Source organism: Medicago sativa, chromosome 2 (assembly GCF_051527215.1).
Source record: "Medicago sativa cultivar Bolivia chromosome 2, Bolivia_mono, whole genome shotgun sequence".
NCBI classification, from domain to species: Eukaryota; Viridiplantae; Streptophyta; class Magnoliopsida; order Fabales; family Fabaceae; genus Medicago; species Medicago sativa.
The window spans coordinates 73604007-73627748 of NC_140750.1; the positions used below are offsets into that span (position 1 = coordinate 73604007).

The 23742-nt window shown below is 34.1% G+C and overlaps 2 protein-coding genes, 1 non-coding gene and 3 pseudogenes across 5 annotated transcripts; 3 read left to right on the forward strand and 3 right to left on the reverse strand.

The window, feature by feature from the left end:
* Window positions 1-1090: 1090 nt before the first annotated feature.
* TRNAG-GCC (transfer RNA glycine (anticodon GCC)) lies at window positions 1091-1161 on the reverse strand. Its single transcript has one exon. It is a non-coding gene; the product is annotated as a tRNA-Gly (tRNA).
* Window positions 1162-4082: 2921 nt separating this feature from the next.
* Window positions 4083-5154, forward strand: LOC146950573 (putative L-type lectin-domain containing receptor kinase VII.2 pseudogene; annotated as a pseudogene).
* LOC146950574 (putative L-type lectin-domain containing receptor kinase VII.2 pseudogene) lies at window positions 4083-6492 on the forward strand (annotated as a pseudogene). The gene has a single exon (XR_015027599.1). The product of XR_015027599.1 is annotated as a putative L-type lectin-domain containing receptor kinase VII.2 pseudogene (transcript).
* Window positions 4083-10472, forward strand: LOC146950572 (putative L-type lectin-domain containing receptor kinase VII.2 pseudogene; annotated as a pseudogene). The gene has a single exon (XR_015027598.1). The product of XR_015027598.1 is annotated as a putative L-type lectin-domain containing receptor kinase VII.2 pseudogene (transcript).
* A 904-nt stretch (window positions 10473-11376) lies between these two features.
* On the reverse strand, window positions 11377-16017 carry LOC146950575 (putative serine/threonine-protein kinase At1g54610). The gene is made up of 9 exons (XM_085746499.1): window positions 15911-16017; window positions 15007-15501; window positions 14269-14553; window positions 13494-13811; window positions 13038-13265; window positions 12696-12796; window positions 12475-12589; window positions 11930-12361; window positions 11377-11734 (listed from the first exon to the last, which is right to left on the reverse strand). Exons 2-9 carry the CDS (start codon window positions 15442-15444, stop codon window positions 11600-11602), a joined length of 2052 nt encoding a protein of 683 aa, XP_085602625.1. The 5' UTR covers window positions 15445-15501; window positions 15911-16017; the 3' UTR covers window positions 11377-11599.
* A 3822-nt stretch (window positions 16018-19839) lies between these two features.
* Window positions 19840-21776, reverse strand: LOC146950576 (uncharacterized). The gene has a single exon (XM_085746500.1). It carries the CDS (start codon window positions 21280-21282, stop codon window positions 20116-20118), a length of 1167 nt encoding a protein of 388 aa, XP_085602626.1. The 5' UTR covers window positions 21283-21776; the 3' UTR covers window positions 19840-20115.
* Between the last annotated feature and the right edge of the window lie 1966 nt (window positions 21777-23742).

Genomic DNA, 23742 nt, shown 5'->3' on the forward strand with positions numbered 1-23742 from the left:
TTTTTTAAAAAGTTAATTTTTCATAGCCTGAAAAAATTATTTTTATTGGCTCCCTAACAAATTACTCTAGCTTCGCCGCTGACCACCACCATCTTCATCTTCACCATATCTAATCCATACGCTTTCGCTTTCATTAAAAAAACAAAGGTAAAAATGAAGCCTTTATTGCAAGCTAAACTGCTATCAAATCAGTGAATCAGTTATGCTAGCTCCAAAGACAAAGATGAAAGCTTAGGCTTCGTAGCTAAAAATGAAGGTAAAAATCAACTGGTTTGGTGAACCTTCAAGCTGGTTATTATTAAATTAAAATCAACTGGTATAAGGAGATTGAAATATGTGTCAACAGAAAATGAAAACCCAAATCTATGTACTCCCTCCGTCCCGGAATAACTGACCCATTTTCTAAAAAAAAGTGTCCCAAAATAACTGACTCATTTCAATTTTCAATACAACTTTCATCATTCACAATACAATATAACACTAAATAATACTACTTTTATCATTTCCAATACAATATATTCCACTTTTCCCTTTATTTATACACTTTTCTTAATCTGTGTGAAAAACCAAAGTAGGTCAATTATACCGGGACGGAGGTAGTAGTAGAGATGAAGTGCTAGCCCTATAGGAGCTTGACGCATGAGCCTAGGGTTAACCGAATCAGGGTTCATGTTTTTGTTTGAAGAATTTATTACTCCCTCCGTTTCAAAATATAAGCAAAATTCACTTTTTAGGTTCATTCATTTAATGATGTATGTGGTTCATAATATGGACCACATACATCATTAAATGAATGAATCTAAAAAGTAAATTTTGCTTATATTTTGAAACGGAGGGAGTAGAGCTTTTGTGTCTAACTGATGTGATTTTTATTGTGTTTTGTGCTTTTTTATTTGACGAGTTAGAGAAATGTGTTTGAAAGAGGGACCGTATAATTAAGTCTTAAAACAATGATTGAGATTTGCAAAAGGATCTATTGAAAGTTCATACATTTATGAAATGAAATCATGGCTAAAAAAAATGTAAAATTTTTCGTGCAACCTGTGTTCCATGTCCAGTAAAACTGCATGAAATAACAAAAAAAAAAAAATGCACCAGCCGGGAATCGAACCCGGGTCTGTACCGTGGCAGGGTACTATTCTACCACTAGACCACTGGTGCTTGTTGTTGAAAACCATCAATTATTTTGATATTTGACTTTGTTTTCTCTTTGCGTCCAAATTTTACTCTTCAAAGTTATATGGACCTATCGCAAAATACGATGAAAAAGACAATCTTAAATGACTTTTGTACATGTACTTATTTATTTATTTTGGGCAACAAGAAAATGAACCTTCCCAAAATAATTTAGATAGAGCATGATTAAGACCCATTATACGTTTCATGACTAATCACAATTTGACTTTTCTATCTTTGAAGACTGAAGACGGAAGACTACAAGCCCATAATTATTATTTCTAAAATATTTCTAAGTCATAATTTAAATATCACAATTGGTGATATTATGGTGGACTCATTAACAAGAATTATTTGAAACTATTATGACCACTACATTTTGTAGCTCTATCCAACGTAATAATGCTCCAGTACTATTGGTGATATAAAGGTTAGTTATATGACATGTTAGTTAAACTAATATTGATTATGAGATAAATGCTACATTATTTGATAGTACATTAATGTTTATATAGCCAATTAGCCAAACTAACTCCTAATTAATCTAACTAATATGTATATCATTAGTATACCGCCTGAAATGTTTGTTTGCTTTTCTTTTCCTTCTCCATCATTTAACAAACATCTTTGATTATTTTGGTTCGGTTTAAATCTAATCTTAAACAACAACATAATCAATGATCGGATTACATTTTCGTCTTCATTTGATCATTAGTTTGGTTTTTACTCTAGTAGTTACAAATTATTGGACAGTTCTTTTTTTTTTTTTTTTTTGACAAAAATTATTGGACAGTTCTTCTGAATCAACTTCAGAACTGTAACACGCAACAACACAAAATATATATATATAAAAGTTTTGTGTACATCAAAAGTTTTGTTCGGGGTGTGAAAAGTTTGTTCTAAAAATCAAACAATAAAAATTGTCCAAAAAAGATAATGTTTAGTATATTTCATTTCATAATTAAATAATTTTATCACAGTCATTTCTCATATCGTGAACAGCCATTACAACGTGGTTTATAATTATCTTGTTGGTACATACAACGTGGTTTATATTTTATTACAACATGGTTTATTTTTTTATTATCTTTCTTTCATAAACAATGACAACATTTCACGTTCATGGGGCAATGGGTTGGGGGAGGTGGAATTGGAATTGGAAATGGGAATTTTATGGGGAAGATAACTTTTTGTGTAGGAGGAAGATGATTTTATCTCTTTTGGTCGGTCTTTTAAATTCAATTTAAATCCTAACCATAAAAAATGAATGGAGGTCTCATTAATGTGGTTCCGATGAAACGTCTGGTCACTTGTTTTTACATTGTAATATGTTTGGTTCTGTATGACATTTGATTTACAGATGGCTGGGCACTTCTGCGGCTGTTCCGCTTTCCAAGACTGATCACTTTAGCCAATTCAGTTATAGCAGTGGCACTTCTAAGTTGCGGCGCTCAATTTTTCAGGTTATTTGGTTTACTACCGTTTGGGAAATTTGGAAAGAAAGAAACAACATGCTAGAGCTCAGTAATTCAGGGGGTTGACAGGATTAAGTCACACGCATTTATGTGGTTGAAGGCGAAATTTGCTTCGCTTCCCTTCAATTATCATGGTTGGTGGCTTAGTCCGTTCACCATGTTGGGCATATGCTAATGGTTGTTTCATTCTTGTATTTTTGGGTTTTTTTTTTGTTGCTCTTGTAATTATTGTTTCGACTTTGCTATCTCTTCCTTGTACACCTTGTACTAAGAAAGACACTTTATTTTAGTAATATATTTCATTTTAGCCTCTTCAAAAAAAAGTTATTTCAACTTAATCATACAAGTGAGTTAGACGTCACGTCACGTCTTGACCTAAAATTTTAACGCATTAGATTTATGTATAAATTTTGTAATTGGTTTGGAGTTTTTCAGTTATACCAAAGGATCCATTTGGAATGAAAAAATAGTTATAGAAAAAGTTTAATAATAAAATATAAGAGTTCCTTCTTTTTTTTAATAATGCAATATAAGCTCAAATTTGATTATTTTTTCTGATTGTTAATATTATTATTTTTTGTTGTAAAAGAGAAATGCTAGCAACGTTCTCTTTTGAGCATTATCTCTAGTACTCACTTTTTTATTGGATGAAATTATTAATAATGACACTTTTTCTATAACTATTCAAGTTGGATAGAATCAATGTCATTTGGTCATTTTTTATGAATTACGTAATATATATTTATTTATATGTGGAAATCATTAATCAATTCCCTCGTTTGATTTTTAATAAAAATCAATTGTAAAAGTCACTTTAACTAACCCACTTTAGTACTACCTTCCATCTGACACATCACACGTCTGTTTATTGTTGGATCTTTGTCGGACGATATATTTTTTATATAATTTGACCAAAAAAACCATATGTTTCTTTGGACTAATTTTAGTTTTGATATTTTTTTTACTACTTTATTAGCTTAGAACATAATAAACACTTTGATGGAAGGATAAATGATTTCTTCCAACTTATCAAAAATTATGTATTCGATCTTCATGAATATAACATGATTAAATCTTTTAAAGAAGAATTTTGTTATCTATTATGATTTTATCCAACTTGAATAGTTAATCAAAGATCCAATAGTTTTGATAATTTGAACCATATGTTACTTTTGACAAAAAAATCATGTTACTTTGGACTAATTTAGTTTTAATTTTTTTGACTACTTTACTTGCTGAGCACATGATGGCCACAATAACAATTTTAAAATTTCTTTAACTAATTTAATCAACTAGTAATTAATTATTTATTGTGAATGGACCTACCAATACTCTTTCTGTCTTTCATACTAATCTTCCTCGAGACAATTCAGCTTCAGCTTTTTGGTCACAACTATAGCTTATATTTATCATAATCAAATAAATGAATCCAATCTCATCAAAAAAATTCAGCACAAGAAGATCTTCTTGTTCAAAACAACCTTAAACCATCTTAACTACCTTAATCCTAATGTCTCTTCTCTTAATCCTTAAAATAACACTATTACTTTTGTTGTCTTCAGTTTCATCAACTGAATTTGTTTATAACAGAAATTTCAACTCAACAAACATAAACCTTAATGGAAATGCAACAATTCAAAACTCAATCCTCACTCTCACAAACCAAACATTTTTCTCAATTGGTCGTGCTTTTTTCCCTCAAAAAATACCAACAAAACCAATCAAAAACTCTTCAACTTTTCTTCCATTTGCAACTTCTTTCATATTTTCCATCACTCCTTGCAAGAATTTCCCAGTTGCACATGGTTTTGCCTTCATTTTCTCACCATCAATGGTGATCAATGGTGCACAATCAGGAAACTATCTTGGACTGTTTAATAGAACCTCTTCAGGTAATGATTATAATCATGTCTTTGCAGTTGAGTTTGATGATTTTAGAAATGAAGAGTTTGATGAAGTTAATGATAATCATGTTGGTGTTGATTTGAATTCTATTATTTCTAATTATTCTGAACCTGCTGAGTTTTGGGGTGGTGGAAAAAATGGTGATGAATTGGAAAAGTTGAAACTGTCTAGTGGTGAAAATTATCAAGTTTGGATTGATTTTAGGGAGTTTGAAATTAATGTTACTATGGCTCCGGTGGGGAAAAGAAAACCTAATAGGCCTTTGATTAGTAAGCCTATTAATTTTTCTAGGGTTTTTTTGGATGAAATGTATGTTGGATTTTCGGGTTCGACTGGGAGAATGGTTGATACTTGTAGGATTTTGGCTTGGAGTTTTAGTCATTCGAATTTTTCGATTGGTGATGCTTTGAATACTAAGAATTTACCTGTTTATGTGAATTCAAAGAAATTCATATACAAATCTAAGGGTTTTATTGTAAGTGTGATTTTTGGTTCGGTTTTAGTCTTTGGTTGTTGCACTTTGGTTTCATTCATTTTGTTGAGAAAAAAGAAGGAAGAGAAAGAGAAAGAATTTGAAGATTGGGAATTGGAGTATTGACCACATAAGATTAGCTATAAGGAGATTTGTGATGCAACAAGTGGATTTTGTGAAGAGAATGTAATAGGGATTGGAACAAGTGGGAAAGTATACAAAGGAGTTTTGAAAGGAGGAGACGAAGTTGCGATGAAGAGATTCAATCATGATACTCAGCATGGAATGAGAGGCTTTCTAGCCGAGATTTCAAGCTTAGGAAGACTGAAACACAGAAACTTGTTGGGTTTCAAAGGTTGGAGTAGAGGAAAAGGAGGGAAATTGATACTGGTTTATGATTACATGGAGAATGAGAGTTTAGATAAAAGAATCTTCGAGTGTGAAGAGACCAAGTTGCTTAATTGGGAAGAAAGAATAAGAGTTCTAGAAAATGTAGCTAGTGGAATTTTATATCTACATGAAGGTTGGGATTTTGAGGTTTTGCATAGAGATATTAAAGCAAGCAATGTGCTACTTGACAAAGATATGAATGCAAGAATAGGTGATTTTGGTCTTGCTAGGTTGCGGCATCAAGAACAAGTAGCTGACACAACGAGTGTGATAGGTACTTTAGGGTACATGGCACCAGAACTAGTTAAAGTCGGTAAACCATCAACTGCAACTGATGTTTATAGTTTTGGAATATTGGTTTTAGAAGTTGTATGTGGTAGAAGGCCTATTGTAACGGATGAACCACCATTGGTTGATTTGGTATTTTCTCTTATGGAGAAAGGTGAATTGAGTAGCGCAATTGATGAACGTTTGAAGGGTCAAATGGAGTGTAAATATAACAGTGTGGTAGCTGAGAGATTGCTTCGTTTGGGTTTGTTATGTGCTAGTGTAGACCCTGGTGTTCGACCAACAATGAGACAGGTTGTGAAAGCTTTGGAGGGCGTAAAATGCACCGAGTGTAATGAAGAGTGTGTTCATGTGGGTCTTATTGGAAAAATAAACTTAGCAGCATCTTGGTCTAAGAATTCTTATGATTCGGCACGTTTAAACTCTCCTACCCTTGCTGATATTTTGCCATTCAAATATTTTTCTGGAGATTGTTTAAGTGTGTCTTATGCCAGCATGGAGCCATTGTCTGATTCTCTCTCAGAAGGAAGGTGATCGAGAACCAAAATCGAGCAACTAAACCAGGTGGCACTTTCCAAAGTTTGTTACAAATTCTGAGCATGTAAGCTAGGTAGCATTCCATAAGTAGGAGTTCTTGGTTTAGAATCCAAAATCTCTATTTGACTAACCATAGTTTTCTTTTGTAACTTTGTCATTACCACTTGAATCATTTATATTTGAATTCTAAACATTAAGGATGTTATTTCCTTACCATTGTTAATGGAAGTCTTTTCAATATTGATCCTATAAGAATTTAAATTCCTATTGTTCTGTGACTATAGTAAACCACTAGAGATTTATTAACAATCTTTTTGATTTAGCAGTTACTGTCTCTAAACTTATCTTTTTTATTATGCCAATCTTTGATTTCTTCAAAACAAGAAACTATTGGAAGACTTTGATTCAAAGTCCAATCCTGAAATCAAATCACTTATTTATAAAGGGCTATAACTTTGATAGGTTTGCAATGTTTTATTTGAAACTTGAATCAGTTGGCCTCCACTCACTTGGAACTCTTCTTCTTCCGGTTACTCACAATAACATAACATAACATAATACGAAACACCATAGCTTAACAAATCTGCAATACAATTACTATTAACAGCTGGGAAGGGAAAAAAAAAAAAAAGGGTACTGTCATAACATAGGCCCCCCAGCACCAAATAATGCAGAAATGATCAAATTCACGACTTTCAACCATAACAGTCCACCGGATCCTATCTCCCGATCTGCTGCCAAACCATATATTGGTCAGTAAATACCACATCCATAACCTGCACAGATCCTGCGAAACCGGTGCAAATCACATTCCTTATAAGCATGCAAGTGGATTCCCCCATCCATTGAGGTATAGAAAAGTGGAACCCATTTGCTTTTGAATGAAGCCAATTCCAAGACAACATCTTGGCCTATTCTAAAATCTTTGTTGATGATATTGAAATATATTAAGACGTTGATGAGATTTACATACTTAGTAATCTCTCAATTGCAGACCATCATGTAGATCAGACATGTTAAGCTATAAAAGCATTGAGTCTGCTAAAATTTTATACCGAGTACATTGATACATGTGATACTATTTTATAAGAACTTTCATTTACTGCTAACTTCCTAATATTCTTACTAGTGTATACAAATACATGATTTCTTATTTATAAATAAGACACTTATCCTAAATACATAACATATAAAGTAACTAATAATAGTTGCCACGTTTGATTTGAATAATATTCATCTTGACCAAATATTCCCGAGTTCTTGTATTCTGTTGACTAAATCACAGGCAATTTCTTAACAAGGGTCTTCATCCTTCTTTTTAAACTTTGACCCTAAATTTTGCAACTGTTGACTATTATTACTATAACTCTTCTATATCTGTGTAATGAAGGTTTGATACATAAAATTAACTACCAGGTAATTTTCAGAACTTCTCAAATTCCTATATCTGATTAAACATCTTAATCATTCAATAAAATGAAATCGGATTTCGTGCAGTCACTTTTGTCACGCATTCACGCAGTCGTGACTTCAGTGGCCATCCAATCTTTATCGGACGGTCCAGAAAAAGCATATTTAAATTTTATTATAGGTCCGATCTTGATCAAACAGTCACCAACATGTGACTGCGTGATTTGTCAACTGCAAGAAATCGCGGTCCCACCCCTTAATAATGTACATAATTTCATAATATCCAATGCAACTGTCTAGACTATTTTTGAATTCATGTGTTGACATGCAATGAATGTGAGCTGGTATGTAGTAGTAGTACTTTTCAGAAATAAATACTTTCATCAACCTTCAACTGTTCCTTCTTCTTAATTATACAAGAGATGAATAATAATCTTATGCTTCAAGCCTTCAACCAATTTCAATTTAGCAAAAGTTTCTATCATAAGAAATCCATTGCCAATGCCTCAACTTAAGCTCCTTATCACTCTTCTTCACATTGTAAGCATAATTACATGTTGTGTTTCCACTACTGAATTTGTCTATAATACAAACTTCAACTCCACAAACATTATCCTATATGGAAATGCAACTATTCACTCCTCTATTCTCACTCTCACTAATGGTAGTTTCTTCTCCATAGGCCGTGCTTTTTACCCTAAAATAATACCTATCAAACCACCCAACTCTTCCACCATTCTCCCCTTTGCAACCTCCTTCATTTTCTCTGTTGCCCCCATCAAAAATTCTATTGCCGGACATGCCTTGTCCTTCCTATTCACATCTTCAAGAGATGTAAATGGCACAACATCAGCTGAGTATATGGGCCTTTTCAATCTCACCAATGAAGGTAATCCTAACAACCATGTTCTTGCAGTTGAATTCGATATTGCTAAAAATGTAGAAGAGTTCAACGATATAAATGACAATCATGTTGGTGTTGACATAAACTCGCTTACATCCTTAACTTCACATGAGGCTGGCTACTGGGGTGGAAAAAATGACAATGAATTTAAGGTGTTGAAGATAAAAAGCGGAGAAAATTATCAAGTATGGATTGAGTTTATGCACTCCCAGCTAAACGTTACAATGGCTCTGGCAGGACAAAAGAGGCCTCATGTTCCTCTCATCAGTACGAATGTTAATCTTTCTAGGGTTCTTATGGATGAAACATATGTTGGATTCTGCGCATCCACAGGGCGATTAATAGACAGTAGTAAGATTCTTGCTTGGAGCTTTAGTAACACAAATTTTTCAATTGGTGATGCTTTGGTGACAGATAAATTACCTTCATTTGTCCCTCCTAAGGGATGGTTTTCTGGAGCAAAAGCTATAGCTGTAGGAGTCACTAGTGTTGTCTGTGTGTTAATCCTTGGTTGTGGTTGTGTAGTGTTTTTCATCCGATATGTAAGAAAAAAGGGAGAGGAAGAAATTGAAGAGTGGGAACTAGAGTACTGGCCACATAGAATTAGTTTCCAAGAGATTCATGAAGCAACGGGAGGATTCTCTGAAGAAAATGTGGTTGCTGTAGGAGGGAATGGAAAGGTATATAAAGGGATTTTGCAAGGAGTTGAAGTTGCGGTCAAGAGAATCCCTCAAGAAAGAGAAGATGGAATGAGAGTGTTTCTGGCAGAGGTTTCAAGCCTAGGAAGAATGAAACACAGAAATTTAGTAGGGTTGAGAGGTTGGTGCAAAAAAGATAAAGGAAACTTGATTCTAGTGTATGACTTCATGAATAATGGAAGTTTGGACAGATGGATATTTGAGTGTGAAAAAGGAAAGATGCTAACATGGGAAGAGAGGATTCAAGTTTTGAAAAGCGTAGCCGCGGGGATTCTATACCTCCATGAGGGTTGGGAAGTTAAGGTCTTGCATAGGGATATCAAAGCAAACAATGTTCTACTTGACAAGGACATGAATGCTAGATTGGGGGATTTTGGTTTGGCTCTTATGCATGAACATCATGGACAAGTTGCCAACACAACAAAAGTATTGGGGACATTAGGATACATTGCTCCGGAAGTGATTCGAACAGGAAGAGCATCGACTATGTCTGATGTGTTCGGCTTTGGAATATTGGTGTTGGAAGTAATCTGCGGGCGAAGACCTATTGAAGAACATAAGCCAGGGCTAATTGAATGGGTGGAGTCTCTAATGGTGCTTGATAAATTGCACAATGCTGTTGATGAAAGGTTGGAGACCGAAGGAGGATGCTCCGTTGAAGAAGCTGTGAGATGGCTTCATTTGGGTTTGTTGTGTACAAGTTCAGACCCTAACGTTAGACCAATGATGAGGCAGGTTCTGAAAATGTTGGGGGGAGAAATTGACAGCATTGAGTGTGATGGTGAAAATATGGAGACAAGTTTGCTTAGAAGAATACAATCAGCTGCAACATGGTCTAGAACTGAAAGTGCACTTCCATGCAGAGGTCATCCTACTTTTGAAGAAACTGGAATGTTCAGTTATAATTCAAAGACCTCAAGTGATATCATTTGGGAAGGTAGATAATGTTATTAAGTTTTACTAAGGATTAGAGTTTAAAACTTTTAAGTTTATGCATCATGCTCTGTAATGAATAAAGAATATTCAAAGTCTAGCTTATTTGGAGTTTATGTACACTGCACACTAACCCAAAACATGGAAGACCATCCAAAGAAGGATGCATGCCGTGCTTGTCAAGTTATTTGGGGAATGGATTTTTCTAGAGTTGTGTGAGAGCTACTTTGATAGCAACACTTCTTTGCTTTTAGTGGATGTGAATGAAACTGGACTTTTCTTCATTTATCATTTGTCAAGCCCTTCCACCCCTGCAATTGATATCCAATGAGTTAAAATTGTTTTCTTTTTCTTCTATAATTTTATAACATGTTATCATATAGTGTCATTTTTTTAAGGCCAAAATTCTGGGTGTAATGTTATAAGATTGCAAGCGATCATCGGAGAATGCAACTTTCGAATAAACGAGTCGAGCCATGACCATTAAGGTTGGACACCTGATTACGAAGATGCGATTATTGCTAACCATTTATACAACCCATGAAAAAAAAATCAAAATACTAATACAAACAAGTTATTGTTCTGGAAATCAAAGTGAACCCTTTTAATGACAAGTGTTAGCATTGATTGTTATTTGTTAGTATTATGTTGAGTTAAAATCAAAACATTCACCTCCTAACACCCATAATCCTTACTAAAGAGTGCTCGAATGAGATGACACAAATCTCTTATAGTTTAACTAGAGGTTGAGTTTAAACTCTGAAAATGCAGCAACATCAAAACTCCAAAAGGGAGAACTTTGTCACTCATGTGGTTCGATTCAACTCGAGTATTCGAATACCCAATTGATACCCCAAATAATGTGGATCTGAGTTATAGACAACATAGCATGTGTTCAAAGAGGTATTTACAAGCTTCATTCCTTGAGTGTTGCGCCGACACAAGATGTATCTTACCTGGGCACTATCATAACAGAATAGGATGAAACCTCCAAAAAATAATGCTGAGATCAAATCAGAAGGGACAAAAAGGACTTTGAATGCTGAGAATATTCATCTGTCTAATCCTCCCAATGAGGTTCTTTAAGATATGTCAACTTTGATGGATATTGTCATAGTTATATGGGTTGGAGATATAGTAATGTAAATTTTCTACTAGATTACTTACACATAAGGGTATCACAAAGAATGGATGGAACGGCAAATTCCGATTGTAGAAGCCTATTTATTATTATTTACAAAAAGGAGTGTGCATGAATACACACTCCCCCAATCTCTCTAGTTTTGAGAGATAAACAAATTGTCATAAAAAAATTATAAAAAAAAAAAATGGAGCTGTATAACTAAAAATAAGTATGTAATTGACTACTAATCGTCCTACTTCTGTTGTGCTCATACTTTCACCTTTAGACCTATTTAATTCTGGCTCGTCTTGAATATTCTTGCAACTTCCTATCGCGCTCTTTGAGCATCTGATCCATATTGTTTGATGAAACCAGTAACGGACCAGACATATATAGATTGTTTCCACTAGATACATTCCCATCCTGAAAAAGAGGCCAGTGTTTATATTCAGCAAAAACCAAAGATACATAACAAATGTATACAATTAAACGTTGTCGATGGCTAGCAAAGGTTTTCACTGACAATTAGTAAAGCAAAAAGGAAAACGAGGTTAAAAAGGAAACAATAACAATTGAAGAAAAACAGAACAGAATTTATGTTTCAGTGAGGAGACCTACCTTTCCATTTTCTGTTTGGCTGAGATCGACTATCTTTGAATGGCGTTTTTTATCATGCCGTTTTCTTGACTCTGATCCATTACTCAACCCAAAAGACTTTTGCGCTTGAATTGTATCTTGGGGCCTCCAAGGAGCTGGATTTTCTTTTTGGTTTCCAGAGAACGAAGTCCTAGATGGTTTCGATAGGTTGGCTTTAGTTGAAACAGGAAGCGGCCGCTCACTGGCTTCTTTTCCAATTTTGTGCCGGCCCGAACCTGGAACCAGTAAACCTGAATGTGAAGACCTCGGATAAAGAGGCCCAGAGAAATAATTAGCCGTTTCTTTAACATCTTCCGACTGTTTGTGTGGCAAAACCATAAATCCAGATACAGGCTCTCTGTGAGGGTTGAATGATTCATTCCGGCTTGTCATGTTTGGAAAGCGCTGCCCTTGCTACGCAAAATAAAATGATGATGTAATGAGATGAAATGTGGCGGAATGATAGATAAAGGAAAGGGCATAACAGGGGAAGATTATATAAGCTGATTCTAACTTGCTTGGATTACCTGCATTGATGTGTGAGATACAGCATTGGCTTTGGGTAAGACAAATGACTGAGGTTCTTTCTCTTGTCTAACTCGTGACCCAACTTTTTGTTCCTTTCCCCCGAGAGCTCCTTCCCTGATACAACAAAAAAAGTTCTATACTCGTTAAATATTCGTAGATCGTCTTTCCCTCAACCTCTGTTTACAAAAAGAAAAAAAATATATCAAGCTACAAAACATACTTTCTTGTCGATTCTTCCCGCATTTTAGCGTCAATCTCTTTGGTGGGAGGATATTTTGGCAAAGTTGATGGATCACAAGCAACGGGTTCCGATGAAAAGAACTGTCAATAGAGAAGGAAATATTAAAATGGAGAATCAAGTGCCTCCCAGGAGGATAGAAAGGAAATATATTGACTATTAAACAGAAGTATTGCATGAGAAATATAATCATTATTTTCTACTTAATAAGGTATGTGAATGCAGGAAGCAGCAACAAGTGCTACATGATCATAAGCACACACATTAGGCTGAGACAGTGGTAATCAAATCTCATTGAAAAAGTCAAATTATACAATCATTTACCTCGTTCTTCAGAGCTGTAGCTGCGGTTCCTCGAAGTGTAGGATCTAAAGAAAGTAGGGTTTCTATAAGCCTCACAGCAGCAGATGGAACTTCTTTAAATGTATCTTTAACACAATTCCTATAATGGTGAGGAGGCCTGAACACTGTAGAATGGGGCAGCCGCAGTTTACGCCAATAGTCTACAGATGGTGATCCACAAAGTTTAAAAATCCTATGCAATTGCTCAACCTACAAACAATGAACAAAAAGTGCACTTCAGGTACCTATCTCTATTAATTCACAATTTTAATTGAATAATTTTCACATACAGTCTAAACGTGTGTATGTTGATTTTGAATATGAAATTGTGCATAGGGCAGTGAAGAGTGAAGACCACTTAATAAAGTCAAGTATTAGGCCACAGATACATTATAGTGAGTAAACGACAGAAAACTAGATTTTGATGATGCATCGTACCTCTGTTTTTCCAGGTAATATAGGCCTGCCACTGTATAGTTCACCCAGGATACAACCAGTGCTCCACATATCAACTGCAACTCCATAATTTGATGATCCAAGTAAAAGTTCTGGTGGTCTATACCATAAAGTTACTACGCGGCTGGTCAACGGAACACTTCGATTGGGGTCAAAAAAATTTGCCAAACCAAAATCTGCAATCTTTAAAATGCCCTTATTGTCAATGAGAAGATTTGAGCCCTTTATATCACGGTGGAGGATACCACGACTATGGCAATGATCCAATCCACTAAGAAGCTGCTTCATGTAGCATTTAATCTGACATGTAAGGAACATCAATTAGAATTTTATGCATCTAAGTGTAGAGGAGAGCACGCACATTTGCTTGAGAATAGTTTAAATAAGGGCAATGCTCCCCATCATTAAGAACACAGATCAAAAAACCTCAAGATATTAGGAAAAAGGTTTCGTTAATTGTTTTATTACATCTCTAAGACACTTGAAGTTGAAGCATGGACAAAGCACAAGCCCAATTTCATCATGTGCTGAAATAAACTCTTTTTTCAGAAGAATCTGGGTGGTAAGGATTGAATTCCTAACCATTTAGTCTAAGAGCTAAGAAGCTCTGATGCCATGTTATGACAAACTACTACCAAAGCTTCTTAAATATTTAGGTGAAGTCTAATTGAAGGTTTTACTACATCTTTGACAACAACAAAAAAATTCGACTCACTCAATGTAAAACAAGAGACTGAGAATAAAAAGATATAACTACCTGTGGTTCAGAAAATTTGATACCAGGTGCTGATACAAGTCCTGTAAGATCATGTTCCATATATTCAAAAACAAGGTACAAGCTTCGAGAATTCTTCGATGTTATCAATCCCTCCAGCTTTATTACATTTGGATGGTCAAGCTTACGCAGAAAAATGATTTCCCTTGCCATGAACTTGACACTCTCATGATCAAGATTATCAAAACGTACCCGTTTCAAGGCAACCACCTTTTGGCTAATCAAATCACGTGCCTTAAAAACAGTGCTGTAAGTTCCTTGGCCAATCTGCATGGTAGAATTTCACATTACTCGATAAGCATATATGGGATAAGATCTTTGCTTCATCAAAATAAGAAGTTATAACGGGGACAGTGACAAATTGAAGACCCTAACTATTACGTCTCTCTCTCTGACAAGAACAGAAAGAAAGGGAGTGCATAAAAGCAATATTAGGCCCCGCGCCGCCTATGCTTCAAATGTGAAACTGTTGTATGATTGCTACTCAAACATTCACATTATAAAATTTATCATTTTATGAAATTTAAAATTAAGCTACCAATTTATTTCCGTTTCGATCTGTTCCACTCTACACAGGACAGGACAAGAAAGGATGATTTTCTTAGACAATCCAATGTTTAGACTTTTAACAAGTACATTCACGAGGCAGTAGTATAAATAATTAGTTAATCACAAAAAATGCAACCATAGACAGAGCAAACAAGTTGGTAATTTACTCACTTTATCATACTTCTCAAAAGTACTTGCACTCCGCGGCAACCACCCATTGATAGCTTCACCAGCAACAGAAGAAAGCCAAGTTGGCCATCCTGCTGCAACTTGCTCACCTTCTAAAGCCTTTGGAACCCTTCCTCCAAGACTCGGATTATCAACAACAACAGCCAATTCAGGTTTCTCCATTTTCCTCGTTTTCTTCTCATTATAATCATCATACAACCTCACGGACCCATTATCCGATTCCTTCTCAATCAATGAAACTTTCATACTGCCAATACCATCCAATAACTTATCTTTCTCCAAAACTCCATCAACCCTTTTCTTCGTATCCGATCTCGAAACATTCCTTGCAAAATTCCTTTTGCTAGATGATGCCAAATCCTTTGTCAAACCTTCCTTGCTGTCATCCACAGCTGAGGTCTTCGAATTTATGCAACCCATCTTCACCACCAAGCAACTCTTCAACTATGCAATATTCCTATTATCTTTCAACAATACCTTCATACAAATTCATGCAAGTCACTAACATAATTCATACATCATTTTTCCAATAAAAAAATGATTTTTTTCTTAAAAATCAACGCTTTATGTATCTATCTGAAAATCTAAAACTGACCCAATTCAAAATTCATCAAATTTAATCAAATGGGCTATTGAAAACTCTTCAATCACACTAAAACAATAATCATCAAATTTTAAAATGAATTTTTTTTTCAAAAAATAAAAAAAAGGGGTTGATGAATGATCAAAATCAAAACAGAGGAAGAGTATAAATCATAGAATTAATAATAATAAAAAAAAATGGTTCCTATGAAAATGGAAATGGTTGAAAAAATCAACGCGTATTGAAATTGAAATAATAATTGAATTGAATAATAAAAAAGAAGAATGTGAAGAAGAAGCTTACAGACACACACGACGGCTGCCGACTAAGGAAGCTCAGTCAAAACTAAGACGTCTCTCTAATCTCGTCCCTCACGGAGCTTCTCCATGCCTCTCGCAACTGGCAATAACAGAGTTTTCATTTTTCTTTTTTATTTTTATTTTTTCTTTACAATAAAAATGTTAACAAAATAATTTTGTAATAAAAATGGAAAAAAAAAAATTGAGGGGAAAAAGGGAATATTTTTATGTGTATTTAAAGACTAAATTAATTATTTATTATAAAAAAATTAAATTTTTTTTGGTAGTGAAAAAAAATTAATTTTTTTATAATAAATAATTAATTTAGTCTTTAGACTATTGCTATCTCGAGTTGAATATGTAAAGTATATGAAAATAATAAATAGTCAAGTATATGGAATTTGTTAATTTAGTCTTTTTGGTGGTGGTCGGGGTTTGAACTCCGGACCTTGCATACTTTTATACATTGTCAATACCAACTGAGTTAAGCTCACGAGGAGATTTTTTAATTTTGTCTATAATTATCGAAAATTTGTCAAAAAAAAAATTAATTAAAAATTGGTCAATTTTATATATTATATTGAAGGATTTATATTGTTTAAAATTAATTAATTAATTATATAGTATAAAATTAATTAATTACTTTGTCAAAATAATTAATTAATTATTATGCCTCAAAAAGAATTAATTATATTAATATATTTTTTTAACAAGCCAAACTAACTCATTGAAATTGACATCAGATCGAACGTAACACTTCAAAAAAAAATTTGTCAAGTAGTCTAGTGGCTGGAGCTCACACATTTTAAATGTTGAGAAGTGGGGTGTTCAAATTTCAAACCCGACCCCTATATATATTATGCATTGTCCCTAACTACCTAACAACTGAGTTAAGCTTACGAGGACACTTCAAGGTTTTCATATAACAGGTTTTCAAACAATATGCTCAAGTATATTCTAACAGATTAAATATATGTTTCTTTTCATTATCTTATTAACTAGGGAAAACACAGACACTCACGTGCCAATCTTTCTACTCTTTTTATTGCGCTAACTTTTGAAAATTATGAACGGTGTTTTTTTTTATGAAATTTTGATATTGATTAAAACTAAAAATATAAATGTTTGTTGCTTTCAAGTTATAATAAACCAAACTAACCATAATTATTTATTTCAATGATACCAACAATATAACAAAAATATATAATCTAAATTCTTGTTTTTAATGACATCAACAACAATTTTTATTATAGAAAAAGTTGTTTAATGGTATAATTGGGATAATAAAAAGTAAGTATAAATATACTTATCTAATTTGTTACACTTTTTAAATGATAAAGGAAAAAAAAACTAGACATATATTCATATCGAGTTTGTTACATTTTTTTAATATTTAAATTTATTTTTATCTATTTTTTCCATGTGTTATTTGTATTGAAAATTGAGGGCATTTTTGGAAATAGAAAAAACAAATAAAAAAAATTGAAAGTGGTTTTTTTTATATATATATTAAATTAAATTTTATATTATATAGATCATTTCTATAAAGTTTTATGTAAACCTTAAGACTATATGAAATACTTTAAATGAAATACTTTAAAAATTAATGTATTTTACTAAAGGTTATAACTCATTTGTATTTTGTATAAAGCTTAAAATGGGGAGATGCCCAACGATCAACATGACACATCAATGTAAGGAATGATGTGGCACGAGAGGTAATCTTGGTGTCATTCATAGAATGAACGTATCAATAGATAAAGGTTATGAAAGCACCAACTTGCTTTTACCGTTTCACACATCATGTAGAATTTACAAATCAAATGTGTGTTGTCACTTACTATCTCACTATTTAAGGAGGGTGGAAATATAAACCATCTACAATGGTTAAACATCATTTTTTGTTTAAACATCCACTTTTTCACTTCCCAACACTCCACATCATTTTCTCTCTCTTCCATCTAAACATTAAACAAACATTCACAAATAACCCTCTCCAATGGTTAAACAACATTAAACAATCTACCCCACCAACACTCTACCCCACCACTTTTTTAATTCATATTCTTATTTAATTTTATTATTTAATTTTATATTTTTATATTTTTAATTACATAAAAATAAAAATATCAATTATAATTAAATTAAAATAATATACACTTAACGATTATAATTAAACAAAATTTATTTAAATATTTTTTTATTTTCTTAATTTGAAATGCAATACAAGAAACTAAGCACGCGACACACAAATAACTTAAAATGCTAAACAATAAACTAAGCACACAACACACAAATAACGTAATTAGTACGATACAAATTATCTTCAATTCCTAAACATTCCAAACTTTGCCCATATGTGCTTTACTAGATCTGCTTGCAATTGATGATGAACATTTGAATCACGCAACTCGGATCTAGCACGCACATGATTTGCAAAAGCGGGTAACACCTCGGTCGAGTATGGTGGTGGTTGCGGTGTACTAGATCCACTTTCCTCATATTGCTCAAAATCGGTCCAGCGTTGAGAATATGTATCCCGTTCATCCTCAACAATCATATTATGTAATATGATGCATGTCATCATGATGATACCTAAATCTCTTATGTCCCACAAGCGAGCTGGTTCACGGATGATTTTAAATCGAGCTTGAAGAACTCCAAATGCACGTTCGATGTCCTTCCGATATCCCTCTTGATATTTTGCAAATAACTTATCGGGTTCACTTTGAGGAAGTCTAATGGATTTAACGAAAGTTGGATAAGAAGGGTAGATACCGTCAGCTAGATAGTATGTCATATTATAGGGACGTTGATTCACGAAGAAACTCACACTTGGAGCCTTTCCCTGTTCCACATTATCAAACACTGGCGACCGATCTAGAACGTTTATATCGTTCAATGTTCCCGGACATCCAAAAAAGGCATGTCAGATCCATAGATCATGAGATGCAACTGCTTCAAGAATGACTGTGGTGGTTCCCTTATCCCCCCTAGTAAATTGACCTTCCCATGCTTTAGGACAATTTTTCCACTCCCAGTGCATGCAGTCAATACTCCCGATCATCCCTGGGAACCCCCGCATTTCACTAACATGTAGTATTCTTTGCAGATCATCTTCGGTTGGTACTCTCAGGTACTCTTGCTCGTACAATCGTATGATTCCTTGACAGAATCTACGTAAGCACTCCAATGCTGTAGAACCTCCAATTTTGATATATTCATCGATCGCATCTGCTGCCACACCATATGCTAACATTCCCATTGCTGTGGTACATTTTGCTAAGGGAGATATACCTTCTTTATAGGCTGCATCAAATCGTTGGATGAAGTAGTCATCACTACTTGAAAGGTCCTCAACGATTCGAAGAAAAACATGTTTTTGCATCCTGTACCGACGACGAAACATTGCATCGTCATATGTAGGCTCATTGGCAAAGTAGTCCTCAATTAGTCTTTCGTTTGCCGCTGCATGATCTCTATTGATAAATTTTCTTCTACGAGATGCATTCTTTTCCTTTTCCTCTGCATTTTCTCGACGCTGAATAAATTGGTTGACCATAAAAGTGTCTTCATTATGACGGTTTTGTGTGTAGGCTTCGATATCATCAAAATGATCCATTGATAGTTTTTTGTGAGATTGGAAGTGGAATGAGATTTGTGATATAGGAAGTAGATATGAATGAGATTTGTGATATTGGAAGTAGATTGAGATTTGTGATATAGGAAGTAGATATGAATGAGATTTGTGATATTGGAAGTAGATTGAGATTTGTGATATAGGAAGTAGATATGAATGAGATTTGTGATATTGGAAGTAGATATGAGTCTCTATATATAAGCATATTGTGTGGAGGACATTCTCACGAATAGTAGCTGAAATAGTATGTGAGATTTGTGTGGTGGATATATTAAAGCAAACAGTGTGGATAATTATTAAAGCAAACATTGAGATAGTATGGGAAATAAAGTCACGGATAATTATTACAGTAGGGACTAGACAACACTGACAATTTTTAAAGCAAACAGTGTGGACTAGACAACACTGATAATTATTAAAGCAAACATTGAGGACTACACAACACTGATAATTATTAAAGCATACATTGGGGACTAGACTAGACAACACTAATAATTATTAAAGCGCACACTCGGGACTAGACAACAATGACAATTTTGACCGAATACAAACAAATTTTTCCAACAAATTCAAAACAGCTGGCGCTTCAACCTTTCCAACAAATTTTTCTTTTCGTCATCGAGATGCTCTTCGTCTCTTAACTTTAGATACATTTCCATTCTCTTTAGTTGGTTTTTCTCCTTCTTCACCAAGGTTAACTCTTTCATTTGTTCAATCTCAGTCTCCCTGATTTGTTTGAATTCAACCCACTCTTTTGCCACCTCCTCCACGCCAGCGTCCTTGCTTTTATTTTTAGCCTTTTTTTTAGCTGCCTCCCTACCCATTGGACGAGCAGTAGATCCTACAGAGTTTGAGCCACATGCATCACCGTCGTGAGATCTCTTAGATCCACTACTTCCTGAGCCAATATTTCCTCCTACTTGACTCAGATAACGTGGTTGATCACGGAGAGCTTGCCATTCTTCCATCAAAATAAATTTATTAGTCCCTCCACATGCATATAATTCCTGCGCTTTTCTCAAAACATCATTTTCCGACCAACCGCTTCCTTGCAAACGCTTAGCGCTTTCATAAGCACCAATCCATTTATTTATTTTGCTGCTCATATAATTAAAACGGTTTCGGCATGCAATATGATCGCGCGGTTCATCAAATGAGCAATACTCATTACAAGAATCAGCAACAAGATTCCAAAATGTTGAACCTCTCTGATTTTTGCCAACAATACTGTATGTTCCATATTTAATCCACGCACTGATTAACACCAAATTTTGTTGCGTGGTCCATCCTGGTTGCTGGCTTTTCTTGCTCTTAGGAGTTGAATCTTCTGGATCAGGAGTGACTTGATTAGCAGCTGCCATGCCACCAGGAGTTATTTGTGTTGAAAATCCTGGAAATTCAGGTGCACCAACACTCTGAACATTTTCAGTCCCCATTGGCATATAACCAAACGAGGGTCTTTGAGATGAATATCCCGGGGGTGTTTGAGATGAATATCCCATCATAGATCCATATGGAGTATAGTTTTGAGCAGAGGATGACGGGTTCAAATATTGAGTATAGTTTTGAGCAGAGGATGTCGGGTTGAAACTTGATGGAAAACCATAGTTAGGCATGTTTTGAGGAGGATGGTTGAAAAATTGATGATTTTGATTTTGAAAATTGTTGGGATTTTGGTAGCCATGTGGGTAACTAGAAGAATTCTGGTTGTTGAAATTGTTATTATTGTTCTCCATTTCACAACAAAAAAAGTTAACAACTTCACTAATTTTGCTAATTGAAAGATAATAATAAGACTAATATAGTGAAAAACTTGGTTTTTTTTTTCTGTGTCCAAATCAAATGAACCAAGTCTCTATTTATAGAGAAAAAAAAATCATGAATTTTGGTTTTTTTTTTTTTTGAATTAATTTTGGACGAAATAATTGAGTTGAAAGTATTGAAATGATAAGAATCCGGACAGCCAATAAAAACAGGCCACGTGTCACTATCTATCCGTTGCACATTTTCTCTTTCTTTCCTCCCTGCTCTGACGCGCCACTGTCGGCGCGTGTCTTACACGCGCCTGGGTTGACGAAAGAAAGCGGGACGCGTGTCCCATTGTGGCAGGCAATAAACGGTTTATTTTCCTCAACATTTTTTCCTTTTCAACAGAACCTAAACAACCATTGCAAGGCATTTTTTTGTTTATTGTGGCTTTAAACAATGGTTAAACAACCATTGCAAATGGTCTAAGGTTTGGGGGGTTCAACCAAACTCTCAACTTACAAAAATGCAAATATACTCTTATATATTTTATACTTTGAACCCCTTAATTTATTTAGTTTGCACCACTAGTCCAGAACTCAATTTTTAACAATTATGTCAAGATCCTAGTGTGTAACATTTATCACAATATGAAATCAAATTAGCATCTCAAGTCACAGACTCTAACCTAAGTATGATCACATAATACTCAAGACACTTGTTATCTGCTCACATCTTGTCTTGCCTAACTAGCATCAAGCGTGAATGTTTTACATAAGGAAAATGCTAGATATCAAGAATGGATTTTCTTGATGGATTCAAGAATGACATGACAGAATAATCACCCTTAGATTTCAATCTTATTTATTAAAGTTTCATAAAAAAAAAAAAATACATAACACCCACCACCCCATGATTTCCGACCAGGCTGAGATTTTATTGGCTAACATTAATTTCGGGACAATTTCTTGATAAAATCTTTCTTGATATATAGTACTACTCTTTACATAATGACCATGATTACTTTACTTAACACCTTAATAATTAGGTGACATTATGAAATGATTTGATTGGTTTTATGTGTAAAAAGAAAATTACTGTATTAAAATATGATTATATAAAAAAGGGATATCCTACCTCTGTTATTTATTCTGGCCTCAATGATCTCTATTCTCTAGGGCGAAGTTTAGTTTTTTACATGTAAAAGCACCAAAATAAATTGTATGGCTAGAATATTTTTGAAAAATTGGGGAAGGGATAAATCTTTATTAACTAAAGTGTTAGTAATAAGCATTTTACAACTGTCTTAGGGGAATTCAAATTAAGCACCTTGAGGTTATAAGACTCAACTTGTACACTCATATACCACCTCAAATGTAAGACAGGTAATAATTAAAGTAGGAAAAACAAAAAGAAATGCAGGCAAAATGGAAGAGAAAGGGAACCAGGTGGCTTGCTTTGGGTTTCAATTAGGTTACATTGTCATTTGACATGTTTGTTCTTATATCTCTCATAACTAATCATTCTTTCACATTTAAATAATTCATTTTAATCATTCATAAACTATTATCTCTCATCTAAAATACATTAAAGGCATCAATGACATTAAAAGTCAATGACATCTAAGTGAAATCTACTTGCGCAAACATAAGTATTTACTCCCTCCGTTTCAAAATGAGTGTCGTTTTAGGTGTTTACACACATATTAAGAAATGCAATGATTAAAAGAAAGAGAATGATTATTTTACCAAATTATCCTTATTAACTATTGGTTAGTTTTAAAATTAATACTTTGGAAGTAGTGTGCTGGGTATTAATTGGAGGGTACAATTGAAAAGAAAAAGTTATTATTGCATTGGAAACTGAAAGTGACATTCATTTTGAAACAAATTTTTTTGGCTAAAGCGACACTCATTTTGAAACGGAGGGAGTAGTTTTGAGGAATTATTTTCTCACCCGTCTTCCTTCTTACACGCCTTCCACAAATTTGATTTTGCCTTCGTTCAAATTATATAATCCGTACTCACACAAAAAAAACACACACACAGTTCGGATTATATAATTCGAACTCTTCTTATATATGCAACGATCAGAACTCCCCCTCATTTAACGGTTATAATTTTTGCCCGAAAACTACTATTACACCACCCAAAATCCAAACCACCACACATTGTGTGATTCTTGAAGGTTTTTTTGGTTGAAATCATCACATTGAAGCCTTTTCAAACACCAAACACAAGGTAAGGTTGCATTCTTGTCGAAACGTTTGTTGAACTAGTTTGGATATGTGCAGACCATTCTCCACCATCCACATTAGTGTTATTCTCCCCTGACAACCGGACCAGAGGTCAGTGGCGGAGCTAGAAAATATCCTGGGGGTGGGTCAAATTATTTTTTATCCATTCAAGTGACCAATTATTTCATGTGCAAATTTACCGCGTAAATGAGTT

Excerpts from the sequence above, each read along its gene's own strand:
- LOC146950575 (XM_085746499.1), bottom strand. The coding sequence starts at position 15,444 with ATGGGTTGCATAAATTCGAAGACCTCAGCTGTGGATGACAGCAAGGAA. Across the intron at positions 13,812-14,268 it reads TCAAATTTTCTGAACCACAG|ATTAAATGCTACATGAAGCA; the intron begins GTAGTTATATCT and ends CTTACATGTCAG. Across the intron at positions 12,590-12,695 it reads CGGGAAGAATCGACAAGAAA|GGAAGGAGCTCTCGGGGGAA; the intron begins GTATGTTTTGTA and ends TTGTTGTATCAG.
- LOC146950576 (XM_085746500.1), bottom strand. The coding sequence starts at position 21,282 with ATGGAGAACAATAATAACAATTTCAACAACCAGAATTCTTCTAGTTAC.